This window comes from Nematolebias whitei, chromosome 15 (assembly GCF_014905685.2).
Source record: "Nematolebias whitei isolate Nwh7 chromosome 15, NemWhi1, whole genome shotgun sequence".
Classification (NCBI taxonomy): domain Eukaryota; kingdom Metazoa; phylum Chordata; class Actinopteri; order Cyprinodontiformes; family Rivulidae; genus Nematolebias; species Nematolebias whitei.
In genome coordinates this window covers 40358213-40378125 of record NC_056512.1, presented here as the reverse complement: position 1 = coordinate 40378125, position 19913 = coordinate 40358213, and the positions used below count along the sequence as shown (strand labels likewise).

Sequence of the window (19913 nt, the reverse complement as noted above, 5' to 3'; positions counted from 1 at the left end):
ATATATATATATATAATATATATATATATATATATATATATATAAAAGAAAAAACAAAGGTCATGGCAGCCATCTCCTGAACGAACTGAACAATTTGATTTATGAGAAGCTAAAATAACATAAACAGTCAGATTGTAAACAACAGTGTAAACAACAGTGTAAACAACAGTGTAAACAACAGAGAAAAATGACCAACAAGCAGCAGCGCTGACTCAGCAGTCACACAAACAGTTATGAAACTTGTCGTTCACGTTTCTTAACAGAATCAAAGTGTTTTACAACAAGCCAGACGGTTGCTTACTACAAGAATAAAATAGTGGGAAAGATTTCATCGTAGCCAAAGGTTTTTATTTCTCTCTGCTGCTCAGAGTCTGAATGCTAATTTCTGTTTTCCAGGACGAGCATCACCAAGGACCCGTTTTATGACCTGGTGTCGATGCGGAAGAGGAAGGTCATCGGCAATGCTTCCTCCTAGGACTGAAACTGCAGACAGAGCTGATCTCAAACACGTTTTAATGAACCTTCATGAGCACTGGTGTCTGCTAAGACGTTTAAGTATTTCACAGAAAATGTACAAATTAGGAACTGACACTTGTAGTGTCGAAGGAGAACAGTAAACTCTGTGCAGCTTTTAGCGTAAAGTTTATAATATTTCTGAGAACTGCATGCACGACTGATTTAACTTCAAAAACTGATGGTTCTGCTGCAGAAAGGAGGGAGGAAGGTTACAGCGTTTTAGCTTGTTAGCATTACGAGTGTTTGAATGAACGGACCTCGTCAAAGGAAGACAAATCCTAAAAATGATGCAGTAAGATTAGAGTCGAACAGACTTAAAATAATCCCACGTAATAAACAATATTCAAACTAATAAAGGATGCATTGTAATTCTGAAGAAGATGAGCCTGGTTACAAAAAATACAACCATAAAGCATTTAAAACACATACCCAGTAATGAACAGGAATTATAGCAGTGATGAAAAAATAACCACAAACAAGAAATGCACCAGAAAACTCAAGAGGTCTATAAAGTGATTAAAAAGATACACAGAATAAGTGGACAAAGAAAGAAACAAAACGGTGCCTCACAACAATCACTTATCACTAAAAAGCAACCCGTTAACCTGAGATATAAAAAATAGCTCAGATCTGTATCACTTTGAGTTTAATTTACTTTTAACATTTTTTTCGTGTAAATAAGCTTCTGCACCGATACATGGATGTAACAATAACTGCAAGTTTTAAACAGTGTTTATTTCTTCTAATTTATGAAATGGATTTTTTTTCTGTATTTATATGTATTTAAAGTGACGTAATCAAACTAAAATAAACTTTTGAACTGAAGTGTTGCTGTTTGTCCACCAGAGGGCGCCACACCATCACTGTCTCTTGTTGCAACAAGGAGCTCATATTCAAATATCAACTTTTTTATTTTACCTTTTCAAAACCCAACTTCCCCATAATATGATCAGAACAGTGATGTGAAGTGAGATTTCTTCTTATCGAGTCATTTTCATCAAATAAACTCAGTAAATGGTGCGAGGAGTCTCTTCCTGTGCGGTTCCTGTAAACCTCATCGTAAAAAGCGGTTTTTAGAAAACGCCCTGAAATAAACAAGCTCTCTTTACTTTGTTTAAACTCGCATGGAAAGGAGAAATTCACATTATGGACATGTTTTCTCATTTATTTAACAGCTACATGTGTAAAATAAACACGTTTCCATTTAAAACACCTTTTTCCCATTTTAATCCTTACATTCTTGACAGATTTGTTAAATGTCATAGAACATGGACATTTGATGTTTAGAGCTTTCTCTGCACACCATTTCCTGTTTGTGTGCACCTCTTAAACACAATTTTCACAGTAATTTCACGATTATTGCAACATATTTGCAGAAACTGAAGTCTGCTGAAGTCCAGCTTGGATGGAGAGGCAGGTTTACAAAAATATTTTAGCTGAAGTGGTTTTGATTCTTTTTTTTTTTAGAACTTGCTGACATTTAATGGTCAATCAGGCTCCTTTCTTCACCCCGTTATTGGTGCACAGATTTTATTGTGTTCTACAATGTTACACAAGTGGACATTATGAAAAGTATTTTGTTCTTGGCGTCCTAAAATTGACAATTGAAACCTAAAATGATTGACACATAGCGTTAAATGAGCACAAACTAAGCCAAATTACTAATTTTTTTGCATACATTCTTAAATTGCATTTTTAAAACTTATTACACCCATTTTTAAAATGTTTTTCAGAATTAGATTTACTGGCGGCAAGTTTTAAATGAACAAATTGCACTTTTCTGTTTCTCAGTCTTAAAAACAGAAATTTAGAGCACGTTATTAGTCTGTGTCAGGCGCAAGCAATTAAAATAAACTTACTGAAACATAATAAACGAGAATATTTCAGGTTTTAGATTTTATTCAAGGACGCATAGATCCGTTTGTGCCACACACAGAAACAAAGTAAAAAAAAAAAAGTATCAGCCGTTTCTGTAGAAAATAACGTTCGCTGACAAAGTTGTTCAAGTTCTGACAAGTTTCCTTCTAATATTTTTATCTCTCTTGACGTTTCATCACCTAATCAACCACATAATGCGTTTCTGCAGCTTTTGCTGAACATAAACAATTGTAAAAGATTTAATTAAATTTTTCAGATCAGTTTATTCAGTATAAATAACTCGTCCATTATTCACAGCCTCTAAAACACACACGGTGTTCCTCAGGGTCCACAGTAACGCGACACTCCGAGGTGCCTCGACTGAACACTTTTCCTGTCTCCATAGCAACCGGGACTGTAAGATGTGACGTAGTACACCTATGTACTGCGAGTGTAAAACACAGCGGAATAATTTAAAACAAGAAGCCGTCGTTGGCCGTGGAGCTCCTGCCTTCTGAAGTGTTTGTTGGCGACATTGTTGAGAGGTTCTGCAGAATCGTCCTCCGTGTTGACCTTCACTGCTTTACATCCCGCAAACACTCATCAAGTGACGTCAGCCGATACGGTGACTCAGCTGCTGCAGCGTTCGTTTGTTATCAAGAGAAACTCTTTGTGCAACAATGTTTGAATGAATCTCATGACTGGATGCAGTTCTTCTTCTGATGTCGCCGCCGGCTTTTTAGTCCTGAAACAGAAACACAAAGTGTCATAAAAATATTCCAACCCTTAACCAGAGAATTTATTTTATTAAACAGTGTTAAAAATATAAAATTTAAATGTATATATATTCTTCTTTCCTAAACCCAAAGTTTCATGCATTAACTCTGGGTTTAGCTCAGCATCTCTGAATCCTTCTGATGAAACAGAGGAAACGGTCTGCTGGCTCCTCATAAATAAAGTTATTAATGTATTTTTTTAATGTAATTAATTTAATGCCCTGAGATAAACCCAAAAACGTTCGGCCTGTACTCGTAAATATCTGCGAGCTTTGTTAAGTTTACATTTTGGTTTGAGTTCTTTGGTCCTTTGTATAATTTTTAGATGTACTTTAAACATACATTTTTTTATAATTCTATAAAGAAACGTAGGCCTGTCGCGATAAATAATAAATCAATTAATCGCATGATAAATGAAATTTTAGTTTAAAAATTCTTTAACATCCATTTAAACGATCCAAAATCGTGTTTGTATCGTTAAAAGCAGCCAAGCGGAGAAGCTAAGCTACGAGCTAAGCTAACAGGCCGACTTCGGGGAAAAACCTCCGTCTTGTCGAAGCGCCAAAATTCACGGTCGCCTTCGTGTAAAAAGTTGTTTTTCTCTGCAAAAAGAAGCTGAGAACTTGTTTACTGATTTTTTAATTAAAAGATTTGTGTGAAAAATGCTATGCTAAAGAGCTCAAACCACACAGAGCGTCCGCCATTTTGAGAACCGAAGCGAGACAACCCATGCTACGTCAAGGGACCTCCCTCCCATTTTTCTTAAAGAGACACGCTGCTGCTCCCTCACTACCCATCCTTCGGTTCAAACAGTCTTATACTGCCATCCAGTGGTTGAACAATGGTACTACATGCAAAACAAATTAAAACAATTCTTCTTAAATTTGACAATAATTAATTATTGTCAAATTTCAAACAATATTATCGTTTATCGCAATAATTTCTGAGACAATTAATTGCCCAGCAAAATTTGTTATCGTGACAGGCCTAAATATATGTTTATTATGAACCAGAAAAAGTATTTGTTGCATCCAGAAAAGAGAATTAAAGCTATAAGCGAAACACGTACCTTCCTCGTTTCCCATGTTGATTGTCTGCAGAGACAAGCTTTTCTGAAGGACCTTTGAGGGTCTTTTGGGTTTGACTTTCAACAGTTCTGGTTTCTCAACAATCTCAAACGAGTCCTCCTGTCCATGTCCTGCGACGCCATTGGTCTCTGGCCCTTTACATGTGTGGGCGGGGCTCTGAGGACTGACCACACCCTCCTCTATAGTCTCTGTGCTCTGCTGGTCTCCTCTGCCTTTCAAGAAGTGCCTAAAGGAACTGCGTCTTTTCATGTTGCCTGTCTGGTTCTTCAGTTGACCCCCTTTCCCGTCCTCATCCTCCTGCTTTGCAGGTGAACCTGGACTCAGTGGGGAAACTGGACCCACCTTGTCCTTGCTGCTGTGCAAGTTCTGCAGTCCGTTCCTCTGATCGAGCCCATTGCAGAGGGAATCACTCTGGGTTGAGAGGTCTTGTAAAGAACGCGTCAGGCCTACACTGTTCCCAAAAACCAGAGCGTACTTTGGGTTGTGGTACTTATGTGCCGGGACCTTCAGGTTGATTTGTCTCGAGTCCCCGGCGGACACCTGGAATCGAGACGTCGAGACGGGCAGAGGCCGGATGTGCTCCACCTGTGGCTTCAGGATGGGCTTAAGAAGAGGTGGCTTGGTGATGTTGAACTCCCTATAGAGGTCGACCTCTTCAGACGCCGCGTACGTCTCCCTGAAGTCGGTGTCGAAGAAGTCCACAATCTGACCAGACATGACGGTGATCGTGTTCCTGTCCAGCCGGGATGAACTCCAAGTGAAGCTGAAGGGAAAGAGACGAGTCACAGCAAGAACTCAATCAACCTTAAAGCCTCTAATCATCAATCTATCACTGCTAACATTAAAAACAGCTAAATCGGTCTCCCATAAGAGCTAAAAAAACATAAAATAGCCTTGTAAAATAACCTTTAAGTTGTTTAAACATTTTTATTTTGTTGCGTACACAGGGGTCTGATTGTGTGGGGAAATGGGAAATAATAAATGTGCCTTTGTTTTAGAACCTGGGGTTAAAACTCCCTTAAATTTGATCAACTGATTGACAGATAAAGGGTTGTAAGCTCAATCATCCAGGTAAATAACAACAAAAAATGATTAAATCGTGTCATCTGGACCAGTATATTTAAGTAAGATATGTTTTGTCCCCCATCCAGAGAACTTCCTCAGCCTTCACTGCTGCGTTTCAAGCCAACCTCCTGTTGGAACCTCAAAAGTAGACTTAACACGCGAAAACACACTCATCCAAAACAATCCATCAAGTACAACAATCAGATGTTTTAGGTCAGACTTGCTACTCAATGCTGATTGGCTTGAAACGCAGCAGTGAAGGCTGAAGAAGTCCTCTGGATGTGGGACGAAACATTTCCCACTTAAAGAAACTAGTCCAGATGACACGATTTAACCATTTATGTTGATTGACAGACGTTTTTAAACGTTGAGAAATGAAACAAGTCATTTAACTATGAAACTAGGCCCTACGGTATTTAGGCTAAACTTTTGTTCAACGTCCCCAAAATTATCAGTTCAATGGCTGATGTCAAAAGGTTTCAGTTAATTATCAGTATTTATATTAGCACAGTTTTAAAACTTGTGAGTTCCTTCTACTTAAACACATACCACCCAATGTTCTCACTCTTTTTCAAAACATTTACAGCCAGAAAAAGACGAAGTCTTCCTCCAACTCTTAAAAAAATCATTTTCTCAGCTTCACAGCTGAATGCGTTCCGAGTATCGAGCCAGACGCTGCCGGTGTTCAGATGTGTTGGACTGAACCAACTCAAAGCTGAAGGTGGCGATTTGAAATATTACGTTTTTTAATTTTAAGTTTGTTACTAAGAAAGTCAGAAACAGTACGATGGAGCTTTAGGGCCCCGTTAAGAAAAAAAAATTAAAAGCCATAAAATTACGAGAATAAATCACTCAATCAAAACATAAGGTCAAACACACATGGGCCATAATAACAAAAACAGGCAAAAAAAAAATAAAAATAATAATAATACAATAAAAATAGCATGTTCATCCATTGCCATATAAATTAAGGTGCCAGTGATTCCACAGACTAGAAGAGAACCTAACTGAGCTTTGTACGGGGTTGATCAGAGTATAAATGATGCTATTTACAGAAATTGTTAACTTACACACACATCTGTAAAGCACAGCAGCACAAGTTGGTCCATTGGCATTTACAAACATCTGACTGGCACTACTCCATCGCGGCACCTTAAGCAGCATCCTCATGCCATCATTGTACACCACCTGAAGTTTATGCATACTGCTTTCTCTGTAATGCCGCCACAGGTGCAGTATACATTGGAGTACAATATGCTTTAACGAGTGCAGTTTTTACAGATACCGAGCACATAGAGAACTTCCGAAGAAGCACATTAGCTTGTACATATTGCATACAACGCTGCGTGTACATGTCCCCATCATCAGACAGCTCAGCGGTTGTGCAATGTCCCAAGTATTTCTTCTCATCACTAATTTGGAGGATGCTGCCAGACAGAGTGAAGTCAGGGAAAGATAGTTTAGTGTCCTCTTTGCTCCCGACAGTTATGATGTTATTCTTTTTTTGCATTATATTTAATGTCAAAGTCCAATCCATACGGAAAGGAAACCCTTAACAGTTGCTGCAGACCAGCACTACCTGGCCAAAAGATTACAAGATCGTCAGCGAACATCAGGTGGTTGATGGTTCTATTGCCAACCCAACAGCCAGTCTTAAAGTCGAATAAAGTCGTAATATTATGAGAATAAAGTCATACGAGACTTTTTTTTTTCCCAGCTCTCGTTTATTTATTTATTTTTCCACGAGTCGGATCCACAACGAGACCCGTCAGTCAATCCAGTAGGCGTGTCAGCAAATGACCAATCCGAAGCTAAATGAGTCGTAATATTACGCGAACTCCGACACATAAAGCAGGTTTACTGTATTTTAACTGTGGTAAAATGAATGTTGAGCATCTTGTTAAGTTATACTTTGGTTTTACAAATAAGGAGCTAGTTAATCTGTTGGCACATCAGCATCAGATTATCATCAGTATTAGGACGTTGAACCTGCTTACAGTCAGGTGGTAGCTCTGATGGGCTGCAGCAGCTCTCTGCAGGTAAGGAGCATTTATAGCGTCGGATTAGTCATTTGCTGACACGCCTACTGGATTGATTGACAGGTCACGTCGTGGATCCGACTTGTGGAAAAAAATTTAAAATAAACAAGAGCTGTTAAAAAAAGCCTTTTACGACTTTATTCTCTTAATATTAAGACTTTATTCTTGTAATTCTTGTAATTTTATGGCTTTTAACGAGAATACATCTTTAAGTACAAAAAAAAAATAATAAAAAATAAAAAGAGGGGGAGCAGCTGCTCCACCTGCTCCACTGAGCAGGCGCTCATGCATGTGCACAGTTCACACAAACTTCTCGTCAGAACGTGTTTAAATGAGTCAAAGGGCGACTCGGGACTTTTTGTTCGACAAATCAAATCAGTCGTATTTTGACTTCTGTTGATTTGCATTAAAACTGAACTGAAAGCTGCTTCAGCACGTGTGTGTGTGTGTGTGTGTGTGTGTGTGTGTGTGGTCTGGGTCACACATATTTCAGTTTCAAGCAGCACAGTACGTAAAAGGTGTGAACAAACTGATTCTACTTGGTAACAATGCAGAGTGTTATAAATAGTGTATGAATGTGTTGATGGAGGTGTTGATCGTAACAACAATCGAGGCAACGCTAAAACTAATGTTTGCACACTTCACTTTGTCGGGCTGCAGGGTTTTTTTTTTTCTGCACAGGCAGAACGGCAGCTACCACAGACAGATGGAGGAGTTGCATTATTTTTAAATTACAAATCAAACTAAACGTGACAAAAATTGTGCACAAACTGAACAGAGCTATTAATGTAGGAAAAATCCACTGGGACTATGGGTGTAACGGCTCGTGCACGCCAAAGTTTGGTATGTGCCTCAGTTTTAGGGTCACAAATAAAAACTTCCAAGCCTGAACTGTATCTCTCTTGTGAAGAAAAAGAGGTTAGTTTCTTTTTGTTCTACTTTTGATTTATGCCTCTGCACATCAATCTGGGTTGCCATGAGCACAAAACTAATAAAAATTGATAGCCTTACTATTGAATGCAGTGTTTGGACAAGTAACACTTCTAATGCAATGGTTTGGAGAGACGTTCCGTCCTTCATCCAAAGGACTTCTTCAGTCTGAGGAGTCACCAAACAAAATGGATTCATACAAACAGCATACTCCATAGTGGAATTTCACTGAGCATGAACTTTGGTGTTTTGATCCACTTTGGCATGACTGTCTCAGAGGAGTTGATGAGGGACAGGGTGGGCCCCAGAGGCCACCTTAGCACCAGCAAACTGTTTTTTTCCACTATGGAGTACGCCGTTTGTGGGAATCAGTTTTGTTTGGTGGCTCAGATTGAAGAAGTCCTTTGGATGAAGGACGAAACGTCTCAGCAATAAAAATAAAATAAATAAATAAAAAAACCATCCAGATGACCTGATTGAACATTGTTGGATTTTATACCTGGATTATTGAGCATGAACTTTGGTGTAATGGTTTGGAGTTTATAAAACTTTAAAGTTAACAGATAGCTTGTAGGATACAGCTTACTGTGAATTAGTATCAAAGTTCATGCTCAATAATCCAGGTAGAAAAATCCAACAAAGTTAAGTCAGGTCCACTGAATGGTTTCGTTTTTGTTGAAATGTTTCATCTTTTATCCAGAAGACTTCTTCAGTCCGAGGAGCCACAAAAGAAACAGTCCAGAGGACCTGACTTAACTTTGTTGGGTTTCAGAATTAGGCATTCCTCCATCAGTTTCCAGTATAAAAGGCTGATGTACAAGAAAAATGTATGTTTATATATAAATATATAAAATTTAAGCTGGGTCTGCGAGAGTTAAAACTTTGGTGTGGTATTTTCCATCTCTGGCTGGTTAATCATTTGAACAGGTATTTAGAGAAGGCATTTTGTTTCCGGTGTTATTATAACGGACAGTTCAATATGTTTCCCCTCAGGACATGGCCAGATTAATAAATAAGCTGCGGCACGTTTCTAAGACGATTCAGGTCATTCCTCAAGTTTAATGCGCCTCAGCAAGTCTTTCAGCCGTTAATAATGTGCTGGCTCAGCAGATTTTCTGTCCTCATTCTGCTTGTGTTGCAGACAAACAACTCTTCACATACACTAAAAAGTTCAGAGGTTAAGTTTTTCCTGAGACTTCGTGGCTTTGTTAATTTTTTTTGTACTTCATTTTAAATTATTTTGTTGCACTCCAGTCAACCCTGCAGGTTATGAATCACCTTTTTAAATAGATTTTGTTATATTAAGTAGACGAGTGTTTCTCCCAGCCAAATAAAAGCTCAAAAGCACTGATCGGTGCTGGATATTCACCTGTAGGTCCCAAACAGGACTTTCTCTCCGTCCACCAGCATGTACTTGGAGCCTAAGGAACCGGGCAGCTTTCCAAAGGCCAGGGCCAGCCCTGCACCTCTCACCGTCCGCACACGGAGGTTCTGTAAAGAAACGCCCACTTAGTTACACATTTCAGGTGACCCTGAGTAAACGCCGTCAGCCTCGAACATCAAACATCCTCAGCTGCGTCATGCCTCATGCTTTTATTTACACGAACGCCAAGACAAACTGAGCACCTTGTGATTTCAGACAAGATCCAGAGTCCTCCAGCTGCTTTTGTGGACACACTGGGAGGAGGCTCTGCTTCTCCCCGAGCGCCAGAGTGGGAGGTGATGCATCACGTTACCCTCTTTGGATCCGTTCTCGGGCTCTATGAATGTTCACTTGTAAGAAGTAAGAGTAACAGAGCTCGGTGCTCAGAGAAGGCATTTCACGGTGTAACCGACACCAATGTGGGCAGCTATTCCAGCACTCAAGTCAAACTACGCTGCCAAAAGTTTGCATACAGCAGATAAGGCTGGGTATTGTGTCTCGGTGGGGATAGGATGACACTGCGGCTCACTTGTATCCAACATCGACACTCACCGTCATTTTTCTGCCCATGAAACATAAAGAGAGGATTAAAATGTTAAAACTGCTGGAAAACTACACTTTAATTCACCATTATAGAAAAATCTCCTATTCAATTTGATATTTCATTTTGTTGTGCCAGGAAACATCAAATATGAATTCAAAATTTCTACGACAGCCCGACGAGTGGTTTCAGGTTCAGCAGGTTTAGTTTGGAGCCGACTGTGGTTCGAGTTGTTTACTACTTCAGCAAACAGAACAAAGAGGATCCAGGTCCAACAAACGGGACGTTTAGCCGACTAAAAGCCCGATCAGGTGCAGGCTTGAGTATACAAAGGTACATTCTACATCTGACCTATTTTTCTCAGGGAAAACAACAATCGGATGACAGAAGAGAAACCATCAGCCTGCTCACCGAAAACTATTTTAAGAGCTTGAAGTTTGCCTCTGACAAGCTTTTTGTTCCAGTAATGATTTACAGTCTGAGACACTGAAAGGACCGACTTAGATTCACATAAACAATTAACTTTCAAGGCGTCTGCAGTGACACAACAGCTGGATTGAACTATAGGAAAACTACCAGTAAGAAACCTTAAACGGTTTGGAAATATCCCTAAAACAAACTATGTAGAACCTCGTAATTGTAGTGTCATAAAACTGGCCAAAAAATTATGAAGAAAGAAATAAAAGATACATATTATTTTTACCATATTCATGGTTAACGTGTCCTTAAATGAAAAATTAAAATAAAAAAAAACATTAATTGTGAATGGCTGCCAGCAGTGGTTCCGCTAACAGCTAACAGCTAACAGCAGAACTATCGTTTCGTTTAGCGGGTTAGCCTTTTCGCTAATTTTGGAAACCGTTAGCGGAATTAGCTTCCGCTGAATTAGGTTTCACCAACTTTAAGTGCGCCAACAGAATTCACGAGCATGTTCCTGTCAGTTGTGGGCGTGTCTCGAAGAGCCCGTTAGGCACGCCATCGGCTGACTACGTGCACACGTGTAGCATTAGCGTCTACGTTACTCTGATATTGAAGGAAATAAATATTATAGCCACATGTTTCAAATTATAAGCACAGTCCTGGACATATTTTTCCACGGCTTCTGAATCACTTTAAAACTCTTCCTGGACAAGAGTCAGCAGAAACTGCTTGTTAAATGTTTTATGAATTTGGAGCAGACGCTTTAAAACATGGACAGGATTATTCTTCAACTACTCAAAAAATCATGACTCCTGTGAGGACTTCAGGTCACCAGAACATTTCCTCGATGAGCATAGTCATTTTTTTAATCTCGATAACTCCTGAAGTCAAACACAGGAGCTGGAAGACTCAGCAGGTTCCCATGTTTCCTGTTGCCGTCAGCTGGCCTCATCCCTCTGAGGTGCCCCGTCATGTTCAGTTTGAAGAGGTTTGTGCTCACCCGCAGATGCATCGCGTTAATCTGCAGCCGGGAGCACATATCCAGGAAGTCGGGAACTCCCTTGGCATCCAGCACGACATAAACGGCCACGCCGCGGCGCGACGAGGCATCCAGCAGGTCCTGGAGGATCTGCAGGTCTGTCAGAAAGTCCATGACAATGGCCACCACCTGGAAACACGTGGGGCGGGGCCGGGGGGGGGGGGGGGGGACATTAAACGAAATGAGTAAAATACAAGTTTAAAAATCATTTTACATGTACTCATGTACAAATACTCAAATATAACATATTCAACTTATGCTCCGTGTTATTCCTGACAAGAACCAATGCAGACATGTTCCCGTTTTTAGTTTTCTACAACGCCTTACAACCTAGCTGTTGGTTTTTTTTTGTGCTACTTTTCCTTTTAATTATCCTTTTTTAATTACCATGTTATTTTCGCTTGTTAAAAATAAATAAATAAATAAATCTGTACGCATCCTTTATGATTGTCTATTATTGCCTTTGTTGTCCACTGTTGTCATCACTCTGTTAATATTCAGGTCTCTCTTGTAAATGTGGCCCCGAGGCTGAATGGGACCAACCCGTATAAATAAAGGTTGAATGAATTCTGATCGTTGCTTATGGAAAGTTTTTGATAAATGACAGATTTAAATCGTTGTTACATTTTAGGAAACCTTTAGAAAACGATCTAACAAGGTTAAGTCATGTCCTCTGGACGGATTCTTCTTTGTTCCTTAGAATCCGTCCCGAGGACCCGACTTAACCTCGTTAGATTTTTCTACCTGGATTATTGAGCAGCATCACGACTTTAGAAAATGAGTTTAATAAACCCACTTTGAGACAATAAGCTGTGAAAGTTTAACAATTTCTCAAAGGATTAAGTGCAAGATATTTGAAATGTGTACTTTTACCAAGGTAGAATCTGATAGTTGTAGTTTCTTCCGTTTCAGCTGGTTAGAACAAATACATTTATGAAGCATGGATGATGTTTTAAATATGGATGTAATTTTTATTTTCCCCAAGTCAAAGCTGGAGTTATAAAAATGTGACGTCGCTAAAGATAATATTTCTACAACCCTTTGCTGGACGGCAGCAAACAGCCTGACTGGAAAAGCAGATGCAATTCTTTACATTAGTTTTAATCTTTTCCTGTCAGACCCAACAGACCAGCCTGTTCAGTTAAGAGCTCAGACCGGCAGCTTTTCTGCAGAATTAAAACCCAAACTTCTGTAACAAACCTGATATTTCTGCAGCGATGCAGCTTCTGAACTCCTCCTGCAGCACCAGGGACTTTAGAAGAACTCGTTCTCCGTGCTGCTGAAAACAGTCTGGATAAATTCCAGCGACGGTTATGAATCACCCGATCAACTAATAATATTAATATTAAATTTCTGTCCTCAGTATGACTGAACAGGAGTAAAAGGATCACAGATTTCCAGAACGTATTCTTCAGTAATGTTCTGTAAATTACACAAACGGTGGATGTTTGGAGTCAGGGTTTTTAATCCCACCACTGGGGAAACACCAGCAGTTCACGTGAGGTTTTTTTATTCCATTTCCTTTTCTGTAGTGCGTGTTTGGACCTGTTCCAGCTGACGGAACAAGTTTTTCTGACTTGCAAAAGATGAAAATGGCACAAACTCTAAACAGGATGTTGCTGCTGGGAAGCTCGAAACATGATACAATCTACACACTAAAAACACAAATTATCCAACTGTCTTGCTACTGAAGCAGGCGTCCTGCTAAAACAAAATGCAACAACTAAACCGTGTGTAACTTTTTAAAGGTTCTTATCTTGGTGCCAACAGAGTAACCATAAAGGCCAACTGCTTTGTTTTGGCAGAAATGAACAGCTGGGAAGCAGAAGAAAAGAGCTTTCAGTCATGAAAGAGATGCTCAGCTTTTAATCTAAAGATTTTACAGGAAAAGGTCAGCCAGCAGTTCATGACCGGAGGCGTTGGAAAGACCCATTTTATGCAAAAAGACGAGCATCCAAAGAGAAAAGCATAAATTAGCAACAAGACGAAGAGGAGAGCCACCTTAGAGGCATACTAAAGAAAGTTTAAATCAAGAAATCCCAGAAATACAGAGGAACTGAAACCGTTTCAAATTAAAAGACTTCATTAACTTCCACAGGAAACCTCTGACTAAAGAAGCTTTTTAAAAATACAAGCAATCGGTGAATAAAGTCATTAAGAAAGGATCTAGTCTGAAGTTGTTTGTACTCAGGTGATATTTTCAACCGTTTCATACAAATGCACATAAAAAAAAAAAAAAAAACGTATTCTCTTTAAAGTGAACTAAGAAAAACTATTCGCCAGCTTACAGAGATCATGATTTCTTTAAAAATGGTAAAAAGTTCTTCAAACCAACCTGGCCCTGTGTGGAAAAGTAATTGTCCTCTAAACCGGACGTAAACAACTTCAACCTCGTGTGGAGGAATTTATAGCTGCTGCTTCGAATCATCGTCCTGCTGCAGAACACAAGTATGCTTGACCTTAAGCTCTCAAACTGACGAACAGACGATCCTTTGAGACTTTCTTGTAGCCCAAACCATCACACTGCCACCTTTTGATTGTGGGTATGAAGCTCTGTGTCTGAAATGCACTGTAGTATCAACTCCTGATGTAACAGGACACGCATCTTCTGAAACGCTACACTTCTGTATCGTTGTCCACAGAATATTTTCCCCAAAACTCTCCGGGATCATCAAGATATTCGTCTGTAAAATGTGAGACAGGTTCTTTTTCTCAGTGGTGATTTTCACCTCAGAAGTCGCCACATGCTTTGTCTCTTACATCTCGTCGAGTCACGAACTCTGACTTGGAGGCGAATGAGGCCCGCAGAGCTTTGGATGCTGTTCTGGGTTCTTTTTGAACCTCCTGGATGAGCCGATGCGCTCGTGGAGTCATTTTAGTGGAAGGTTTGCCACCGTTAAATTTTTACCAGACAAACCTCACCAGAATGGCTCTAAGTCGATTTGTTTTCTACAGGTCTGGAAATAATCAGGCCTGGGTGTGGCTTGTCAAATTAACCTTTTTTTATATCATATTTGGAGACAATTAGTTGTTTCACATAGAGCCAGGTTGGTTTGGATAGCTTCGTTTTCCTTCACCATTTGGCTCTTGCCGAGGTCGGACACTTTTCTCCTCTTCCTCTCCGCTTTGCTGCTCTGCCTTGTCTGTGAAACTGCTTCTGAGCCTCTCTTGCATATCTTGGATTTGGTCAGTTGGTCCCTCAACACAATTGACAAAATTTCTTCGAAGAGAAGACAGACTCTAGGCGAGCCGATTTGCCCTGTTGGCATGCAGCTGGATATTTCATCGACTTGAAGACTACTTCTTGAGGAAGCTGAAGTCCGTCAACATTTGCAGCAAAATGCTGCATATCTTCTATATGTCTGTTGTCGCCGTCTCTTCTGCCATCATCTGCTGGGGTAGCAGCACCAGAGCAACTTCAAAAAGATCAACAAGCTCATAAAGAAGGCTGGCTCAGTTCTGGGGACTCCTCTAGAACCTTTGGAGATGATTGTATAAAGAAGGATTCTTCATAAAATGAAGAACATTATAGACAACCCTCAGCATCCTCTTCATCAGACCGTCATACAACAACAGTGTCTTCAGTAAGAGGCTTCTTCAAATCCGTTGTAGGACAGACCACTACAAGAGATCCTTCCTGCCCACAGCCATCAGCATCTAGAACAACTCTTTAATGAAACCAGGATGATGAGTTACCACAACATATAATTTCCCTCTGGGAATAATAAAGTATTTTTGAATTGAATTGAATTGAAGACATGTCTATCTCTGCTGCCATTTGTGGATTTTAAGGACACATATACTGTATAATTAGATTTATGATAACTGGTTCCTGCTTTTTGGATTCGGCTGGTTCCTGGTTTAACTACAATCAAGAAAGTCGTTGGCAGCAAATTTGGACCCGATCATGCCACTTGCCTTTGATGTCTTGGTTCGTGCCTCGAGCACCCAGACTCAAATGCTTTTGCCAGAATGGATCAGATCTCGGGGATTATTCTCAGGCACGGTCCATTGGTGTGGCCATTTAATTTGGATGTTTCGGAACCGAGTGGACCACCACAGACTCAACGTAGATGTCATTAAAGTTCTGCCTGTCCCCCAAACAATTGTGTGTTTATCTGAATTTGGCTTCCTTGGCTGGTCTTGCAGGCCATCTTATCTGAATTAGCCTGGCGGTCATGTAATCTGACGCTCTGTGTTTTTTCAATATTAGTTTTTTCTTCTCAGCCAAGAAAGAGTTTGATAGGAATCTTTTTTTGCCTCCAAATCCTACATGTGTCCAGTTTCACTACTTTTTGCATGTCTAAACAGATCTCACTTGAAAATTAGTCTTCGAGGCTCAGTGTGGTTTATCCATCTAAATAAATTTTGAATTGAATTTCATTCAACCTTTATTTAGACAGGTAAATCCCATTGAGCCTCGAGGACTCATTTTGAAATGAGCTGAATTGAGCATAATAAAATAAAACAGCATTTTGTATTTACTCAGGTTATATTTATTTGATAATTACATTTGTTGGTAATCTGTAAATTAGTGACAAAAAGCAAAAGCAGAAGAAACCTGTGTGTGTGTGTGTGTGGGGGGGGGGTACTTTTTCACAGCAGCATAGTTCTTTTTTCCACTCAAAATATTTAAAATAAATGAAATCAGACAGATTTTTTTGTTTGATCTGTAGCTGGATGCATCGTTGTCTACCTTTGTGTGCGCTTGTGCTTGAAGCTGTTTGATGGAAAACTTCCAATGTGACGATTGGAAACGGGTAGAAGCAGCTCAACCCTCTGACGTGGTCCGATAAGTCTTTTCTCCTCAGCTCATTTGAATGATGAAACTTTTAATGTTTTTCAGGTAAATGACTGTATATGAACTTATGTGACATATTCTGCAGTTCTACGTTAAACACTTAACGTAATTTTAGCGGTTACAATAATTTTCCACCTAAACCTGTCATTGTGTCATAAATCTTAATTTGATATGATCACTTCCTATAAAGGTTGAGGACTGCGGTATGTGGGCGTGTGTCAATCTGAACGTTAGAGGTTTGGAGCAACATATTCAAGTATCTGACAGGCTTTTATCAAAGAATGATTTACTCGACCTCAAAGGGATCAGTCGCAGCGTATGATTGGCTAATTGGGCTGCCAGTGTTGTGAGTAAACGCCTGAAAACACACAATGAACAGCATAAATTTATGAGTTAAATTACAGCTCTGCTGAACTGCTCTGGAGGCGTTTGATCTCCGTCACGTCAGATCAGATTACCTCTTCATACTGCGTTTCAGATCAGACCAATCACAGGTGAGACTTTTGGTGTGCTCACCTGAGCCAATCGGAAACCCCCGAGTGAAAGAGACGAGGCCTGTTGGGTATCAGCATTAAAGTGGGCTGGAAGAACGCGGGGGAGGTTTCATCTTTCTGCTGCGTGTCCTGATGCGAATCTGACGTTTCCAGCACGTGAACCACGAATGACTCGGCTTGTTTCAACCTGCACATGACTCCACTATTAATACGTGTCTGATCAATCGTTCCCCGATTCATTTTCATCTACAAAGTCCTGCCTATGGAACAGATCATTCACACTATTATTCAAATGTTATTTGAAAAACAATTACTTCTGCATTTTAGTCATTCATATCTCAAAATCAGCATCTGATAACTGTAAGAAATCACAGCAAACAATTAAAAAAAATGCGTTTACTGTAAGGATCCATTACGATTTCACCCAAAGGTGCTGAAACTTGATTCAGTAAAAGTGATGCTAAGTTGTTTTGACTAAAATTTGTGGAAAATTAGTCCACAGAGCTTCACTACGTGGATAAAGGGAACAGCATGGATGTGATGCATAAGGAACAGCTGCATTTACATGATTTTCCCTTTATGATGCAACTAGACAAGAAACGTTTGAATAAAAACATATTTTTAATGACTAATATGTAAATCTGAAGGAAGTAGGAGATGAGCCCAACTCCTCATCAAAAGCCAATTATGAGTTCAAAATGAAAACAAGATGGGGGGGGGGGCTTCAAATAAAGATGATTTTCTACAGAATATTTATTTGGATCATAATTAGTTAAAATGTGACTTCTTTAGATACTATATTTTTAACAACTGGACTCCAAAAATAGCCATCAAATTATATTTTTTATCTCAGAATGTAGAGATAAAAAGCTTAAAAAAAGGTTTATTTTTCTAAGGTCATATCCAAACTGTAGTGAGGAAAATGTATACTAGTAATTCAAAACGGAGATGATTATTTTATAAAGTGGTGCAGCTCTAAAGACACGTTTACATAAGTTACAGCCACAAAAGACAAATCCAGCAAAAAAATGAATAAAAAATTAAAATGAATTAAGAAGTAATCCACTCAGTCTGAGGATTTTTAAAAGTATTATACAAACAGTGGAGCAAGCCAGGGGCTTTCCTTTGTCATAACATGGTCAAACTATGATTAACCTGCAAGTTCATATATAAACTGAAGCTTTAAAATTAACTAAGTAAACTGCTGTCTGTACAAACGTCTCCTAATCTCCCAGTATGTTTACTGCTCATATTCAGACACCTGAGTTTTACTGCATGAGTCATGAAAAGATGGCATGGAGGTGTGCAGAACATATTGAGCTGATTTAAGCATTTCATTTAGAAAAAAACAAAAAAACACTAAGCAGAAACATGCCGCAGAAGAATTTAACTTTGAGCATCGTAAATATAAACAGAAAAACTGCACTTTCTGGTGTTAAAGCTGAGAGAAACACAACACTATAGTTAAAAGGTAAAATAAAAGGCTGACCAAAAAAACAAAATCAGCCAAATGCTAACTAAAAGCAGGAGAAGGTTGTGTAACAGCAGAAAGCTATCTCAAATAAAAGTAGCAAAAAACTAGGTAAAAGTAACTAAATGGTAACTTGAAGCTAAAAGTATCCTAAAATTAGTAAAACAAAGGCTAAAGTGAGCAAAGGAAAAGCTAAAGTTAGCAAAAGACTAAAATAAATAAAACAGCTAAAAGACAAAAACAAAGCAGTGTGCTGAAATAATTCCAAACAGCAAAGTTTAACAAGGATTTAAAAATTTCCCACTTTTTATGATGAGAAAGAAAAGAAGCTAAATATTTAGAATATAAAGTATGCAAAGTAAAAAAGTTAACAAAAATTAAAAAATTGCCATATTGAGCCGAACATTTTGATACAAGAAAAGTTTGATGAGTGTTGGCCTCAACTTTTGTTTAGGGCTAACTTCTGCCAATACAATTTCCACTTTTAGATAAATTAAAGCTAAATCTGAGTGATTTATATTCATTTTGAGGAGAAAAAAAACGTGGAACGAGGATATAAATATCTTGTAGCCATATGTATGCTGGAAGAGAGTATCGTTTATTTATTTATTCATTTCAAGCTGAATTCATTTAAATTCAGAACGTTTTATTTATTTATTTATTACCTTGTGTGAGCCCTGGATGAGTCTCCTCACCACCTCCTTGATGTGGGGCCCCGGCTCTTTGGGCGGGTGGGTGAACACGGACACCCGGGTCACCCCCTTGTACACGCCGCTGCTGGCCGGCCAGCCGATGTCCAGAGCCGGCGCCTCGGTGTCGGACATCTTGGGCCAGTAGGTGGAGTGGACCCCGGAGTCGGCGCTGGAGGCCCGCCGGGGCCGCTCCTGCTCCCCGGAGTCCGAGTCGCTGTCCGTGCCGTACTCCTGGAAGGTTTTGCGGATGGACTTGACCTCCCGGGCGCAGAGGAAGTCCTTGGTGTTGTCCTCCGCGAGGCGCATCTTGAAGGCTTCGTCCCCGTTCCTCAGCAGCTGCTCCACGGCCGCGCGCTGCTCCTCGCTGTAGTAAAACTCCGGGCTGGACTCCGGGACCTTCTCGTTCACGTGCTCGTGGTCCATGCACACCAGCTGGGACTCCGCCATGGCCGAGACAAGTTTTCCCCGCAGCTGCTTGAATCTACCGTTGTTCTCTGGGAGCCGCTTACCTGTGCGGACAGGTGAGGGGAGGAGCTCAGGTAGGAGCAGGGGGCGGAGCCTAAAGGGTACTGTTATGCGCGTCGTGTTAATAAAAGCTTCCTGCTGGAGACCTTCAGAGTAAAAGACACAAAGTACCCAGACTTTCACTCCCTGCGGTTTTCTGTTGTGTTGCAGGCTGATTTAAATTATTTACACATTTTACACTCAGTTTTTTCAAAATGAGTTTGCCTTTTTTTTTTTTTAAATTAACTTAGGTTTAC

At 39.8% G+C, this 19913-nt stretch overlaps 2 protein-coding genes across 2 annotated transcripts in view; one reads left to right on the top strand and one right to left on the bottom strand.

Annotated features, from left to right (window-relative positions):
• cyth4a (cytohesin 4a) overlaps positions 1–475 on the top strand; it is a 12786-nt gene extending 12311 nt beyond the window's left edge. Inside the window, exon 13 of the mRNA XM_037688688.1 lies at positions 397–475. Within this exon, the coding sequence (XP_037544616.1) occupies positions 397–475 (79 nt within the window). The remainder of the gene's footprint in view (positions 1–396) is intronic.
• Positions 476–2473: 1998 nt separating this feature from the next.
• fam83fa (family with sequence similarity 83 member Fa) lies at positions 2474–19661 on the bottom strand. The gene is made up of 5 exons (XM_037688687.1): positions 19126–19661; positions 11656–11823; positions 9641–9762; positions 4219–5000; positions 2474–3118 (listed from the first exon to the last, which is right to left on the bottom strand). Exons 1-5 carry the CDS (start codon positions 19597–19599, stop codon positions 3069–3071), a joined length of 1596 nt encoding a protein of 531 aa, XP_037544615.1. The 5' UTR covers positions 19600–19661; the 3' UTR covers positions 2474–3068.
• Between the last annotated feature and the right edge of the window lie 252 nt (positions 19662–19913).

Coding starts and splice junctions, on each gene's coding strand:
- fam83fa (XM_037688687.1), bottom strand. CDS start 19,599: ATGGCGGAGTCCCAGCTGGTGTGCATGGACCACGAGCACGTGAACGAG. Junction 11,824..19,125: donor TCATCCAGGGCTCACACAAG/GTAATAAATAAA, acceptor ACGTGTTTCCAG/GTGGTGGCCATTGTCATGGA. Junction 9,763..11,655: donor TTAACGCGATGCATCTGCGG/GTGAGCACAAAC, acceptor GTTTCTTTACAG/AACCTCCGTGTGCGGACGGT.